Source organism: Oncorhynchus mykiss, chromosome 8 (genome assembly GCF_013265735.2).
Source record: "Oncorhynchus mykiss isolate Arlee chromosome 8, USDA_OmykA_1.1, whole genome shotgun sequence".
In the NCBI taxonomy this organism is placed as follows: domain Eukaryota; kingdom Metazoa; phylum Chordata; class Actinopteri; order Salmoniformes; family Salmonidae; genus Oncorhynchus; species Oncorhynchus mykiss.
The window spans coordinates 5,055,416-5,072,328 of NC_048572.1; the positions used below are offsets into that span (position 1 = coordinate 5,055,416).

General features: G+C 44.8%; 1 protein-coding gene across 2 annotated transcripts in view; it reads left to right on the top strand.

Moving 5' to 3' along the window:
• LOC110538345 (steroid hormone receptor ERR2-like) overlaps nt 1-16,913 on the top strand; it is a 103,232-nt gene that overhangs the window by 69,126 nt on the left and 17,193 nt on the right. For both annotated transcript variants that reach the window (XM_036984605.1, XM_036984606.1), the window contains one exon: nt 16,621-16,734. In XM_036984605.1, the coding sequence (XP_036840500.1) occupies nt 16,621-16,734 (114 nt within the window). The remainder of the gene's footprint in view (nt 1-16,620; nt 16,735-16,913) is intronic.

Consider the following 16,913-nt stretch of genomic DNA (forward strand, 5'->3'; position numbering starts at 1 on the left):
TCCTCAAGGTATGTTTAACCGGCAGTATGAATAGTCTAGTCACTCACTTATTTTCCAGGCATTATATAGTGGCTAGATACTGTAGGTGGTCGTGTCAAGACAATGTCATGTGTTGTTTTGCCAACTGGCTCCTCTTACTTATTTCTCTGGCTAGATGTATCTGTTATACATGTGGCTCCTCTTACTTATTTCTCTGGCTAGATGTATCTGTTATACATGTGGCTCCTCTTACTTATTTCTCTGGCTAGATGTATCTGTTATACATGTGGCTCCTCTTACTTATTTCTCTGGCTAGATGTATCTGTTATACATGTGGCTCCTCTTACTTATTTCTCTGGCTAGATGTATCTGTTATACATGTGGCTCCTCTTACTTATTTCTCTGGCTAGATGTATCTGTTATACATGTGGCTCCTCTTACTTATTTCTCTGGCTGGATGTATCTGTTATACATGTGGCTCCTCTTACTTATTTCTCTGGCTAGATGTATCTTCAGATGTGCCAGAAAAGGGGTATGTGAAACCTTTGGAATTAATTTGGATTTCTGCATAAATTTGGGTCATCAAATTTTATCTGGTTTTCATCTAAGTCACAACAATAGATGAACATAGTGTGCTTAAGGATCGGTGTCCCTGTTCACTGGACGGTTGAGCTAACGTAGGCTAATGTGATTAGCATGAGGTTGTAAGTAACAAGGACATTTCCCAGGACATAGACATATCTGATATTGGCGGAAAGCTTAAATTCTTATTAATCTAACTGCAATTTACAGAAACTATTACAGTGAAATAATACCATGCTATTGTTTTTTTATTTTATCTTTATTTAACTAGGCAAGTCAGTTAAGAACAAATTATTATTTTCAATGACGTCCTACTGGGGAACAGTGGGTTAACTGCCTGTTCAGGGACAGAACGACAGATTTGTATCTTGTCAGCTCGGGGCTTTGAACTTGCAACCTTCCGGGTTACTAGTCCAATGCTCTAACCACTAGGCTACCCTGCCTCCCCAATGTTTGAGGAGAGTGCACAATTTCGAACATGAAGAGTTATTAACAAACAAATTCGGCACATTTGGGCAGTCTTGATACACAATTTTGAACATAAATATAATGGTTCATTGGATCAGTCTGAAACTTTGCACATGCACTGCTGCCATCTTGTGGCCAAAATCTAAATTTCAGCTTGGCTGGAATAATACATTATGGCCTTTCTCTTGCATTTCAATGAAGATGGTACAAAAAAATGAATACAAATTTTTAAAAATCTTTGTATTATCTTTTACCAGATCTATTGTGTTATATTCTCCTACATTCCTTTCACATTTCCACAAACGTCAAAGTGTTTCCTTTCAAATGGTACCAAGAATATACATATCCTTGCTTCAGGTCCTGAGCTACAGGCAGTTTGATTTGGGTAGGTCATTTCAGGCAAAATTTGAAAAAAAGAGGCGGATCCTTGAGAGGAAATAAAATAAAATAAAAAATAATAAAATCTCTAAAACAACTAATAACACACAAATTATTGTATTTTTCTTGTCTATATTGATGCATCATTTAAACATTCACAGTGTAAGTTGGAAAAAGTATGTGAACCCCCTAGGCTAATGACTTCTCCAAAAGATAATTGGAGTCAGGACTCAGCTAATCCGGAGTCCAATCAATGAGATGAGATTGGAGATGTTGGTTAGAGCTGCCTTGCCCTATAAAAAACACTCACAAAATGTGAGTTTGCTATTCACATGAAGCATTGCCTGATGTGAACCATACCTCAAACAAAGGAGATCTCAGAAGACCTAAGATTAAGAATTGTTGACTTGCATAAAGCTGGAAAAAGTTACAAAGTATCTCTAAAAGCCTTGATGTTCATGAGTCCACGGTAAGGCAAATCGTCTATAAATGGAGAAAGTTCAGCACTATTGCTACTCTACTTAGGAGTGGCCGTCCTGCAAAGATGACTGCAAGAGCACAGTGCAGAATGCTCAATGAGGTTTAAGAAGAATCCTAGAGTGTCAGATAAAGACTTACAGAAATCTCTGGAACATGCTAACATCTCTGTTGACGAATCTACGATACGTAAAACACTAAACAAGAATGGTGTTCATGGGAGGACACCACAGAAGAAGACACTGCCATATAAAAATAACATTGCTGCACGTCTGAAGTTTGCAAAAGTGCACCTGGATGTTCCACAGTGCTACTGGCAAAACATTCTGTGGACAGATGAAACTACAGTTGAGTTGTTTGGAAGGAACACACAACACTATGTGTGGAGAAAAAAAGGCAGAGAGCACCAAAGATCAAAACCTTATTCCAACTGTAAAGTATGGTGGAGGGAGCATCATGGTTTGCTGCCTCAGGGCCTGGAAAGCGTGCTATTTTCAACAGAAAAATGAATTCCCAAATTTAACAAGACATTTTGGAAGAGAATGTTAGGCTATTTGTCCGCCAATCGAAGCTAAACAGAAAATTGGGTGATGCAACAGGACAACGACCCAAAAGACAGAAGTAAATCAACTACAGAATGTCTTCAACAGAAGAAAATACACCTCCTGGAGTGGCCCAGTCAGTCCTGACCTCAACCTGATTGAGATGCTGTGGCAGGACCTCAAGAGAGCAGTTCACATCAGACCTCCCAAGAATATTGCTGAACTGAAACAGTTTTGTAAAGAGGAATGGTCCAAAAGTCCTCCTGACCGTTGTGCAGGTCTGAAGCCCGACTACAGAAAACGTTTGGTTGAGGTTATTGCTGCCAAAGGAGGGTCAACCAGTTATTAAATTCAAGGGTTCACATACTTTTCCCACCCTGCACTGTAAATGTTTACACGGTGTGTTCAATAAAGACATGAAAACGTGTAATTGTTTGTGTGATAATAGTCTAAGCAGAGTGTTTGTCTATTGTTGTGACCTAGATGAAGTTCTGATCAAATGTGATGACATATTTAAGCAGAAATCCAGGTTTTTCCCAATTGGGAACACATACTTGTGTGTTCAACATAATTTTCTTGCCATTGTATATTCTGTCCTTGCTGTGTGCTCATTATTCAATTTGTTCACACTTGTGATTTGATCTGGTACTGGTACTTCCTGTATATAGCTCCACATTGATCTGGTACTGGTACTCCCTGTATATAGCTCCATATTGATCTGGTACTTCCTGTATATAGCTCCTCACTGATCTGGTACTCCCTGTATATAGCTAAACATTGATCTGGTACTGGTACTTCCTGTACATAGCTCCACATTGATCTGGTACTCCCTGTATATAGCTCCACATTGATCTGGTACTTCCTGTATATAGCTCCACATTGATCTGGTACTTCCTGTATATAGCTCCACATTGATCTGGTACTGGTACTCCCTGTATATAGCTCCACATTGATCTGGTACTTCCTGTATATAGCTCCTCACTGATCTGGTACTCCCTGTATATAGCTAAACATTGATCTGGTACTGGTACTTCCTGTACATAGCTCCACATTGATCTGGTACTCCCTGTATATAGCTCCACATTGATCTGGTACTTCCTGTATATAGCTCCACATTGATCTGGTACTTCCTGTATATAGCTCCACATTGATCTGGTACTGGTACTCCCTGTATATAGCTCCACATTGATCTGGTACTTCCTGTATATAGCTCCTCACTGATCTGGTACTCCCTGTATATAGCTCCACATTGATCTGGTACTCCCTGTATATAGCTCCACATTGATCTGGTACTTCCTGTATATAGCTCCACGTTGATCTGGTACTTCCTGTATATAGCTCCACATTGATCTGGTACTTCCTGTATATAGCTCCACATTGATCTGGTACTTCCTGTATATAGCTCCACATTGATCTGGTACTTCCTGTATATAGCTCCACGTTGATCTGGTACTTCCTGTATATAGCTCCACATTGATCTGGTACTTCCTGTATATAGCTCCACATTGATCTGGTACTCCCTGTATATAGCTCCACGTTGATCTGGTACTTCCTGTATATAGCTCCACATTGATCTGGTACTCCCTGTATATAGCTCCACATTGATCTGGTACTCCCTGTATATAGCTCCACATTGATCAGGTACTCCCTGTACATAGCTCCACATTGATTTGGTGCTCCCTGTATATAGCTCCACATTAATCTGGTACTGGTACTCCCTGTATATAGCTCCACATTGATCTGGTACTCCCTGTATATAGCTCCACATTGATCTGGTACTTCCTGTATATAGCTCCACATTGATCTGGTACTCCCTGTATATAGCTCCACATTGATCTGGTACTCCCTGAATATAGCTCCACATTGATCTGGTACTTCCTGTATATAGCTCCACATTGATCTGGTACTCCCTGTATATAGCTCCACATTGATCTGGTACTTCCTGTATATAGCTGCACAGTGATCTGGTTCTCAGTGTATATAGCCCCACACTGATATGGTACTCCCTGTATATAGCTCCACATTGATCTGGTACTGGTACTCCCTGTATATAGCTCCACATTGATCTGGTACTTCCTATATATAGCTCCGCATCATTGATCTGGTACTTCCTGTATATAGCTCCACATTGATCTGGTACTTCCTGTATATAGCTGCACAGTGATCTGGTTCTCAGTGTATATAGCCCCACACTGATATGGTACTCCCTGTATATAGCTTCAAATTGATCTGTTTCTCAGTATATAAGGCTTCACATTGATCTGGTACTTCCTGTACATAGCTCCACATTGATCTGGTACTTTCTATATATAGCTCCGCATCATTGATCTGGTACTTCCTGTATATAGCTCCACATTGATCTGGTACTTCCTGTATATAGCTCCACATTTATCTGGTACTCCCTGTATATAGCTCCACATTGATCTGCTACTCCCTGTATATAGCTCCACATCGATCTAATACTCCCTGTATATAGCTCCACATTGATCTGGTACTCCCTGTATATAGCTCCACATTGATCTGGTACTTCCTGTATATAGCTCCACATTGATCTGGTACTTCCTGTATATAGCTCCACATTGATCTGGTACTTCCTGTATATAGCTCCACATTGATCTGGTACTTCCTGTATATAGCTCCACATTGATCTGGTACTTCCTGTATATAGCTCCACATTGATCTGGTACTTCCTGTATATAGCTCCACATTGATCTGGTAATTTTATTTACACTGTGAAGCCTATACCCTTTATATTTGGCAAACACACACCATACTACACTGAGTGTACAATGCAATGTGAAACACCTTCCTAATATTGAGTTGCACACACACACACACATACACACGCACACACACACACACACACACACACACACACACACACACACACACACACACACACACACACACACACACACACACACACACACACACACACACACACACACACACAGTGAACACCACAGATCACACAATAACACGTGCCAGGCCAAAACACCAAGGACCCTGATATCCATCAACCCTGTCCGTCATCTCCTGCCATACAGATCATTATCAACCCCAGCCAAGTAATAAATACACACACACACACTCACACACAAACACACTCACTCACACGAACACACTCACTCACTGCAAGTAGCCTAGCGGTTAGTGGGCCAGTAACTGAATGGTTGCTAGTCTGAATCCCTGTGCTGACAAGGTGAAGAGTCTGTCGATGTGGCCTTGAGCAAAGTACTTAACCCTAATTGCTCCATGGTTGCAGTGTCTCATGGCGGACCTTGGCCTTGACCCCGCTCTCTGATGGTCAGGGGGAACGTCCGTGGGCCATTCATTATCATGTGATACAGGCCAGGGGGAACGTCCGTGGGCCATTCGATATCATGTGATACAGGCCAGGGGGAACGTCCGTGGGCCATTCATTGTCATGTGATACAGGCCAGGTTGAACGTCCGTGGGCCATTCATTATCATGTTATACAGGCCAGGAGGAACGTCCGTGGGCCATTCGTTATCATGTGATACAGGCCAGGGGGAACGTCCGTGGGCCCTTCATTGTCATGTGATACAGGCCAGGTTGAACGTCCGTGGGCCATTCATTATCATGTTATACAGGCCAGGGGGAACATCCGTGGGCCATTCATTATCATGTGATACAGGCCAGGGGGAACGTCCGTGGGCCATTCATTATCATGTGATAGAAGCCAAGGGGAACGTTCGTGGGCCATTCATTATCATGTGATAGAAGCCAGGGGGAACGTCCGTGGGCCATTCATTATCATGTGATAAAGGCCAGGGGGAAAGTCCGTGGGCCATTCATTATCATGTGATACAGGCCAGGGGGAACGTCCGTGGGCCATTCATTATCATGTGATCCAGGCCAGGTGGAACGTCCGTGGGCCATTCATTATCATGTGATACAGACCAGGGGGAGCGTCCGTGGGCCATTCATTGTCATGTGATACAGGCCAGGGGGAACGTCCGTGGGCCATTCATTATCATGTGATACAGGCCATGGGGAACGTCCGTGGGCCATTCATTATCATGTGATACAGGCCAGGGGGAACGTCCGTGGGCCATTCATTATCATGTGATACAGGCCAGGGGGAACGTCCGTGGGCCATTCATTATCATGTGATATAGGCCAGGGTTGAACGTCCGTGGGCCATTCATTATCATGTGATACAGACCAGGGGGAGCGTCCGTGGGCCATTCATTGTCATGTGATACAGGCCAGGGGGAACGTCCGCGTCGCTCTGATTTCTCCCAGCTAAAATATGTTCCTCTTAAGCCACCCCTGGCACTGCCAGCCATCCCACCTATTCTGACACGTTCCCTAGAAACAAACACCCCACACAGCCTGACAGGTGAGAGTCTCAAAATAGGGCCCTGTCTTCCACACTCTTGAGCACACACACACACACACACACACACACACACTCTTGCGCACACATGCAGATGTAACCGATGTGAAATGGCTAGCTAGTTAACGGTGGTGCGCGCCAATAGCGTTTCAATCGGGTGACGTGACTCGCTCTGAGATCTTGAAGTAGTTGTTCCCCCTTTTGCTCTGCAAGGGAAGTGGCTTTTGTCGCGCGATGCGTAACGATGCTTCGTGGGTGTCAGTTGTTGATGTGTGCAAAGGGTCCCGGGTTCGAGCCCAGGTAGGGGGTGAGGAGAGGGACGGAAGCTATACTGTTACACAGACACACACACAAACGCACACAAACACACATATCCTGAAGGTGCTACGACAAACACAGGGGCTAGGTAAAGAATGCACTTCAAGGTAACAAGGTCTATGTTGTCTTGGACTGAAAGAGAAGTCAGGGGTCAGGGGTCAGGGGTCAAATGATGACCTTAAGATTGGCCTTAAATCTTATATGCACACACACGCATGCGCACTCACCAACAAACAAACACACACACACCAACAAAACACGTACACACACACCAACAAAACACATACACACACCAATAAACACATACACACACCAACAAACACATACACACACACACCAACAAACAGACAAACACACACACCAACAAACACACACACACCAACAAACACACACACACCAACAAACACATAGATACACCAACCTCCTACCCCCCTACCCCCCATCACTATCCTACAATCTTCCTATCTTCCTATCCCCCTACCTCCATCCCCCTATCCACCTACCCCCCTATCCTCCTATCCCCTTATTCCCTACCCCCTATCCTCTTATCCCCTACCCCCCTATCCTCCTATCCCCTTATCCCCTACCCCCCTATCCTCCTATCCCCTTATCCCCTACCCCCCTATCCTCCTATCCCCCTATACCCTACCCCCCTACCCTCCTATCCCTTAATCCCCTACCCCCCTATCCTCCTATCCCCTACCCCCCTATCCTCCTATCCCCTTATCCCCTACCCCCCTATCCCCATATCCCCTTATCCCCTACCCCCTATCCTCCTATCCCCTTATCCCCTACCCCCTATCCTCCTATCCCCTACCCCCCTATCCTCCTATCCCCTTATCCCCTACCCCTCTATCCTCATATCCCCTTATCCCTACCCCCCTATCCTCCTATCCCCTTATCCCTACCCCCCTATCCTTCTATCCCCTTATCCCCTACCCCCCTACCCCCTATCCCTATTCTCCTATCCCCCTATACCCTACCCCCCTATCCTCCTATCCCCCTACCCCCTACCCTCCTATCCCCTAATCCCCTACCCCCCTATCCTCCTATCCCCTTATCCCCTACCCCCCTATCCTCCTATCCCCCTATACCCTACCCCCCTACCCTCCTATCCCCTAATCCCCTACCCCCCTATCCTCCTATCCCCTTATCCCCTACCCCCCTATCCTCCTATCCCCTTATCCCCTACCCGCTATCCTCCTATCCCCTTATCCCCTACCCCCTATCCTCCTATCCCCTTATCCCCTACCCCCTATCCTCCTATCCCCTACCCCCCTATCCTCCTATCCCCTTATCCCCTACCCCTCTATCCTCATATCCCCTTATCCCTACCCCCCTATCCTCCTATCCCCTTATCCCTACCCCCCTATCCTTCTATCCCCTTATCCCCTACCCCCCTACCCCCTATCCCTATTCTCCTATCCCCCTATACCCTACCCCCCTACCCCCTATCCCTATATCCTCCTATCCCCTTATCCCCTACCCCCCTACCCCCTATCCCTATCCCTATTCTCCTATCCCCCTAGACCCTACCCCCTATCCTTCTATCCCCTTATCCCCTACCCCCTATCCCTATTCTCCTATCCCCCTATATTCTCCTATCCCCCTATCCTTCTATCCCCTTATCCCCTACCCCCCTACCCCCTACCCCCTATCCCTATATTCTCCTATCCCTACACTTCCTTGGACGTTGCTAAATGCTTTAAAGATGACCCGTCCACTGTGCTCCCAATTCTGGATTCATGGCACAGATTTAAACTTGACTCCATTGTGTGAGTCTACAGGCCTGAGGAGGAGGAATGTGTAGGGAGGAGTGTAACACACACACACACACGTGTAGGGAGGAGTGTAACACACACACACACACGTGTAGGGAGTGTCACACACACACACTCTCCCTTCTGTCAGGGCCCCATCCAGCTTTCCGTGTAGTGCTGTAGGACACATGACTGTATGTGAAGGAGATATCTACCCCATCAGACCTCATGTCAGCGAACAGGAAGAGCCCCATTCTGCTGCCGCCGACTTTCTCCCAACTGGATAAGAGAAAGAGGAGGAGAAACGGGATGATGGGAGAGCTACTCTTAGCCAAAAGGGACCCCTCAATCTATCTCTCTCCTCTCTCTCCCCTCTTTCCACTCTGTCTTCTGCACACACACACACACACACACACACACACACACACACACACACACACACACACACACACACACACACACACACACACACACACACACACACACCTCCTCTCTCCTCGCTCTCTCGCTTTCCGTCCTGTAAACTGAAACTGGTCGCCAAGCTCTTAAGTCCTGTCAGCGTCTATTAATTATAAACTAATTATGGCTCCGTTGGATGCTCTAGTTCAAACAGGCTTCCGCCGATCCTGGAATCCCACCCCGGCGCCGAACTGGTGTGAATGTTTAGGGAATGTGTGTGTTTTTGTGGATGTGTGTGTGTGTGTGTGTGTGTGTGTGTGCGTGCGTGCGTGCGTGCGTGCGTGATGATCAGGGACATATCAGTGTTGCAACATAGCTCAGGACTTTTCTAGTCACACTCATCTGCTTCCTGTTTCCATGACATCGTCTGGTGCCTAGTGGCTCCACCCACTTCTACACAGTGGTATATTGGTCAATAATGACGTGGTCATTTAACATAGTAAAAGTGTGCAATTCTCCAGATAGTATCCTGACATTACCTTTTCAAAATTAAATCTACATTTAACGGGAGCAGAACACTCAGACATTACCAGCCCTATTAACTAACAACAGCTCTGAACGGTTTGTTTAAAACCCTCAGACATTACCAGCCCTATTAACTAACAACAGCTCTGAACGGTTTGTTTAAAGCCCTCAGACATTACCAGCCCTATTAACTAACAACAGCTCTGAACGGTTTGTTTAAAGCCCTCAGACATTACCAGCCCTATTAACTAACAACAGCTCTGAAAGGTTTGTTTAAAGCCCTCAGACATTACCAGCCCTATTAACTAACAACAGCTCTGAACGGTTTGTTTAAAACCCTCAGACATTACCAGCCCTATTAACTAACAACAGCTCTGAACGGTTTGTTTAAAGCCCTCAGACATTACCAGCCCTATTAACTAACAACACATCCCTTCTTCAAGGAACAAGAAGAACAACAAGGAAATCCTTATTGATTGATTGAGTTGTATCAAATGGAAAGCTAAGCTGGTGTGGCGGAGGGAGAGAGAGAGAGAGGAGAGAGAGAGATAGAGAGAGATAGAGAGAGAGAGGGGAGAGAGAGAGAGAGAGAGAGGAGAGAGAGAGAGAGAGAGGGGGGTGGCGAGAGAGAGAGAGAGAGAGAGAGGAGAGAGAGAGAGAGAGAGGAGAGAGAGAGAGAGACAGAGAGAGAGAGAGGGGAGAGATAGAGAGAGAGAGAGAGGAGAGAGAGAGAGAGAGAGAGAGAGAGAGAGAGAGAGAGAGAGAGAGAGAGAGAGAGAGAGAGAGGGGGGGGGGGGGGGACGAGAGAGAGAGAGAAAGAGAGAGAGAGAGAAGTATCTTGATTTAGATCCGACCTGAACCAACACAGAATGATCTCACTATGTTTGCTGGGAAGAAACAACCGGGCCCCCCAGAGGCATCGTGGGTAATTAGGTTAGTGGATATTTGGTGGTGTTCTCAGGAAATTGAAAGACAGAAGCCTAATCGGTATCTTTTGAAAATCTAAGATTTTATATACAAGTCACTGAAATCTCACAAATCAATTTGACTTCGGCCATTTAAAGGCTGTTGAATCAGCCTGCCTGTGCATACAGGGGGGAGACGTTTTAAAAGTGTTCAAATAAAATGATGATGATGATCTAAAATATAATTTCCCTCCAGAAATGAGCCTAATAACATATTGGGCTACATTATCAGGCTGGTGTGCTGTTTAACAATAAGCATTATCACCCGCAGCATTATCACCTGTAGCATTATCGCACGTGGCATTATCATACGTGGCATTCTCATCTGCGACATAATCACCTGTGTAATTATCACATGCAGCGTTATCTGCTGTATCATTATCATCTGTGTCATTATCACCTGTAGCGTTATCGCTTGTGGTATTATAACCCATAACATTATCCATGTAGCATTATCACCTGTGGCATTATCACCTGTAGCGTTATCGCTTGTGGTATTATAACCCATAACATTATCCATGTAGCGTTATCACCTGTGGCATTATCACCCATAGCATTATCCCTGTAGCATTATCACCTGTAGCCCAACTGATGTCACATAATGGCTATAAATAAATAATAATAGACATTTACCCCATTGGGCTAACCATTAGCTAGATCAAGTCGAAACTTGAAGCTATCTTGTTGCTACGTTCCACTGGCACCCAGCCAACCAAGGATCATGCAGGCTACTGTGAATATACTGTAGGCCCAGCTGTTAGAGCTGACCCGTGTTACATTTAACAGCAGGGAGCCTGGTGGTTAGACCTGACCCGTGTTACATTTAACAGCAGAGAGCCTGGTGGTTAGACCTGACCCGTGTTACATTTAACAGCAGGGAGCCTGGTGGTTAGACCTGACCCATGTTACATTTAACAGCAGGGAGCCTGGTGGTTAGACCTGACCCGTGTTACATTTAACAGCAGGGAGCCTGGTGGTTAGACCTGACCCGTGTTACATTTAACCTGACCCGTGTTACATTTAACCTGACCCGTGTTACATTTAACAGCAGGGAGCCTGGTGGTTAGAGCTGACCCGTGTTACATTTAACAGCAGGGAGCCTGGTGATTAGACCTGACCCGTGTTACATTTAACAGCAGGGAGCCTGGTGGTTAGACCTGACCCGTGTTACATTTAACAGCAGGGAGCCTGGTGGTTAGAGCTGACCCGTGTTACATTTAACAGCAGGTAGCCTGGTGGTTAGACCTGACCCGTGTTACATTTAACAGCAGGGAGCCTGGTGGTTAGACCTGACCCGTGTTACATTTAACAGCAGGTAGCCTGGTGGTTAGACCTGACCCGTGTTACATTTAACAGCAGGTAGCCTGGTGGTTAGACCTGACCCGTGTTACATTTAACAGCAGGGAGCCTGGTGGTTAGACCTGACCCGTGTTACATTTAACAGCAGGGAGCCTGGTGGTTAGAGCTGACCCGTGTTACATTTAACAGCAGGGAACCTGGTGGTTAGACCACCAGAGCTGTTGCAAGAGAATTTAATACACAAACTGCCAAGAACTGTCTCCTCACCAGGGTCTTGACCTCACTGGAGTTTGGCGTCGTAACCAACTTCAGTAGCCAAATGTTCACCTTCGATGGCCACTGGCATCATGGCCATCGAAGCAAGGATCACAATTCCTGGGAGCTAAAATGTCCCAGTTCTTCCATGGCCTGCCTGTTCACCAGACATGTCACCCATTGAGCAAGTTTGAAAGGTCTAAATTGACGTGTACGATGTTCCAGTTCCCGTCAATATCCAGCAACTTCACAAAAAGGAGTGGGACAACATGGCCGCAATCAACAGTCTGATCAACTCTACGCGAAAGAGATGTGTCACGCTGCATGAGGCAAATGGTGGTCACACCAGATACTGACTGGTTTTCTGATCCACACTCTCCTACCGTTTTTTAAAGCTATCTGTGACCAACAGATCTGTATTCCTGCTCATGTGAAATCCATAGATTAGGGCCTAATGCATTTATTTAACTTTACTGAATTCCTCATATTTTAAATTGTATATTGTTTTTGCTCAGTGTATTTATTATTAATATCCCAGTTAATCAAATCAAAATCAAATAAAATGTATTTATATAGCCCTTCTTACATCAGCTGATATCTCAAAGTGCTGTACAGAAACCCAGCCTAAATCCCCCAAACAGCAAGCAATGCAGGTGTAGAAGCACGGTGGCTAGGAAAAACTCCCTAGAAAGGCCAAAACCTAGGAAGAAACCTAGAGAGGAACCAGGCTATGAGGGGTGGCCAGTCCTCTTCTGGCTGTGCCGGGTGGAGATTATAACAGAACATGGTCAAGATGTTCAAATGTTTATAGATGACCAGCATGGACAAATAATAATAATCACAGTAGTTGTCGAGGGTGTAGCAAGTCAGCACCTCAGGAGTAAATGTCAGTTGGCTTTTCATAGCCGATCATTAAGAGTATCTCTACCGCTCCTGTTGTCTCTAGAGAGTTGAAAACAGCAGGTCTGGGACAGGTAGCACGTCCAGTGAACAGGTCAGGGTTCCATAGCCGCAGGCAGAACAGTTGAAACTGGAGCAGCAGCACGACCAGGTGGACTGGGGACAGCAAGGAGTGATCAGGACAGGTAGTCCTGAGGCATGTTCCTAGGGCTCAGGTTCTCAGAGAGAGAGAGAGAGAGAGAGAGAGAGAGAGAGAGAGAGAGAGAGAAAGAGAGAATTAGAGAGAGCATACTTAAATTCACGCAGGACACCGGATAAGACAGAAGTACTGCAGATATAACAAATTGACCCTAGCCCCTGACACAGAAACTACTGCAGCATATATACTGGAGGCTGAGACAGGAGGGGCAGGAGACACTATGCCCCCATCCGATGATACCCCCGGACAGGGCCAAACAGGAAGGATATAACCCCACCCACTTTGCCAAAGCACAGCCCCCACACCACTAGAGGGATATATTTAACCACCAACTTACCGTCCTGAGACAAGGCTGAGTATAGCCCACGAAGATCTCCGCCACGGCAGAACCAAAGGGGGGAGGGCGCCAACCCAGGCAGGAAGATCACATCAGTGACTCAACCAACTCAAGTGACGCACCCTTCCTAGGGACGGCATGAAAGAGCACCAGTAAGCCAGTCCCTGTAATAGTCACACTCCTGGGCCAGACTACACTCAATTATATGACCCACTGAAGAGATCTTCAGTAAAGACTTAAAGGTTGAGACCGAGTCTGCGTCTCTCACATGGGTAAGCAGACCATTCCATAAAAATGGAGCTCTGTAGGAGAAAGCCCGGCCTCCAGCTGTTTGCTTAGAAATTCTAGGGACAATTAGGAGGCCTGCGTCTTGTGACCGTAGCGTACGTGTAGGTATGTACGGCAGGACCAAATCGGAAAGATAGATAGGAGCAAGCCCATGTAATGCTTTGTAGGTTAGCAGTAAAACCTTGAAATCAGCCCTTGCCTTAACCGGAGGCCAGTGTAGGGAGGCTAGCACTGGAGTAATATAATCACCATTTTTGGTTCTAGTCAGGATTCTAGTAGCTGTATTTTGCACTAACTGAAGTTTATTTAGTGCTTTATCCGGGTAGCCGGAAAGTAGAGCATTGCAGTAGTCTAACCTAGAAGTAACAAAAGCATGGATTAATTTTTCTGCATCATTTTTGGACAGAAAGTTTCAGATTTTTGCAATGTTACATAGATGGAAAAAAGCTGTCCTTGAAACAGTCTTGATATGTTCGTCAAAAGAGAGATCAGGGTCCAGAATAATGCCGAGGTCCTTCACAGTTTTATTTGAGATGACTGTACAGCCATCAATATTAATTGTCAGATTCAACAGAAGATCTCTTTGTTTCTTGGGACCTAGAACAAACATCTCTGTTTTGTCCGAATTTAAAAGTAGAAAGTTTGCAGCCATCCAATTCCTTACGTCTGAAACCCAGGCTTCTAGCGAGGGCAATTTTGAGGCTTCACCATGTTTCATTGAAATGTACAGCGGTGTGTCATCTGCATAGCAGTGAAAGTTAACATTATGTTTTCGAATGACATCCCCAAGAGGTAAAATATATAGTGAAAACAATAGTGGTCCTAAAACGGAACCTTGAGGAACACCGAAATTTACAGTTGATTTGTCAGAGGACAGACCATTCACAGAAACAAAATAACATCTTTCCGACAGACAACATCTAAACCACGCCAGAACTTGTCCGTGTAGACCAATTTGGCTTTCCAATATCTCCAAAAGAATGTGGTGATCGATGGTATCAAAAACAGCACTAATGTCTAGGAGCATGAGGACAGATGCATAGCCTTGGTCTGGAGTCTGTAATTTGCTTTCTAATGATCAAGATATTTTCTTCAAAGAAGTTCATTAATTTATTACTGCTGAAGTGAAAGCCATCCTCTCTCGGGGAATGCTGCTTTTTAGTTAGCTTTGCGACAGTATCAAAAATAAATTTTGGATTGTTCTTATTTTCCTCAATTAAGTTGGAAAAATAGGATGATTGAGCAGCAGTGAGGGCTCTTCGATACTGCATGGTACTGTCTTTCCAAGCTAGTCAGAAGACTTCCTGTTTGGTGTGGTGCCATTTCCTTTCCAATTTTTTGGAATGTTGCTTCAGAGCTCGGGTGTTTTCTGTTTACCAGGGAGCTAGTTTCTTATGACAAATGTTTTTAGTTTTTAGAGGTGCAACTGCATCTAGGTTACTGCGCAAGGTTCAATTGAGTTCCTCAGTTAGGTGGTTAACTGATTTTTATCCTCTGACGTCCTTGGGTAGGCAGAGGGAGTCTGGAAGGGCATCAAGGAATCTTTGTGTTGTCTGAGAATTTAGAGTACGACTTTTGATGCTCCTTGGTTGGGGTCTGAGCTGATTATTTGTTGTGATTGCAATAAAATGGTGGTCCGATAGTCCAGGATTATTACTGTATATAGTCTAACTACCCCAACATAACACTATCAGATCACATTACTGTATATAGTCTGACCACCCCAACATAACACTATCAGATCACATTACTGTATATAGTCTGACTACCCCAACATAACCCCAACATCAGATCACATTACTGTATATAGTCTAACTACCCCAACATAACCCCAACATCAGATCACATTACTGTATATAGTCTGACTACCCCAACATAACACTATCAGATCACATTACTGTATATAGTCTGACTACCCCAACATAACACTATCAGATCACATTACTGCATATAGTCTGACTACCCCAACATAACACTATCAGATCACATTACTGTATATAGTCTAACTACCCCAACATAACCCCAACATCAGATCACATTACTGTATATAGTCTAACTACCCCAACATAACACTATCAGATCACATTACTGTATATAGTCTAACTACCCCAACATAACACTATCAGATCACATTACTGTATATAGTCTGACTACCCCAACATAACACTATCAGATCACATTACTGTATATAGTCTGACTACCCCAACATAACACTATCAGATCACATTACTGTATATAGTCTAACTACCCCAACATAACACTATCAGATCACATTATTGTATATAGTCTAACTACCCCAACATAACCCCAACATCAGATCACATTACTGTATATAGTCTAACTACCCCAACATAACACTATCAGAACACATTACTTTATATAATGTTATGTATAATGGTAGAATTTGATTATATCTTCAGCAGTGAGGATCCTATGCAGAGCAAGTCTCAGGGCTCAAACTGAACAGAAGAAGATCACATGAATTCGTACAGTGTATTACATCATCATTCCTTGTCATTTTCCGGGCATGAATCTCAAGTTTATTGTGAAATTTACGTTGATGTTTTTCCTGTGGTTTATTTCCAGGTGTGCGTCTGGATCGCGTGAGGGGAGGAAGACAGAAGTACAAGAGGAGAATGGGGGACACGGAGAACGGGGCCTATCTAGGCCTGACACTCCCCCCTCCTGCCAAAAAGCCATGTGAGTCACAACAATAGTTACTCTTCCTAGTTATGCCTATGTCTGTTCTACATCCCTGGCTATTCCCAACCATCTAACCACACATCTTATCTCTCTCTCTCTCGCTCACTCTCTCTCTCAATTCAATGGGCTTTATTGGCACGGGGAACATATGTTAACCCCTGTCTGTCTGCCTGCCT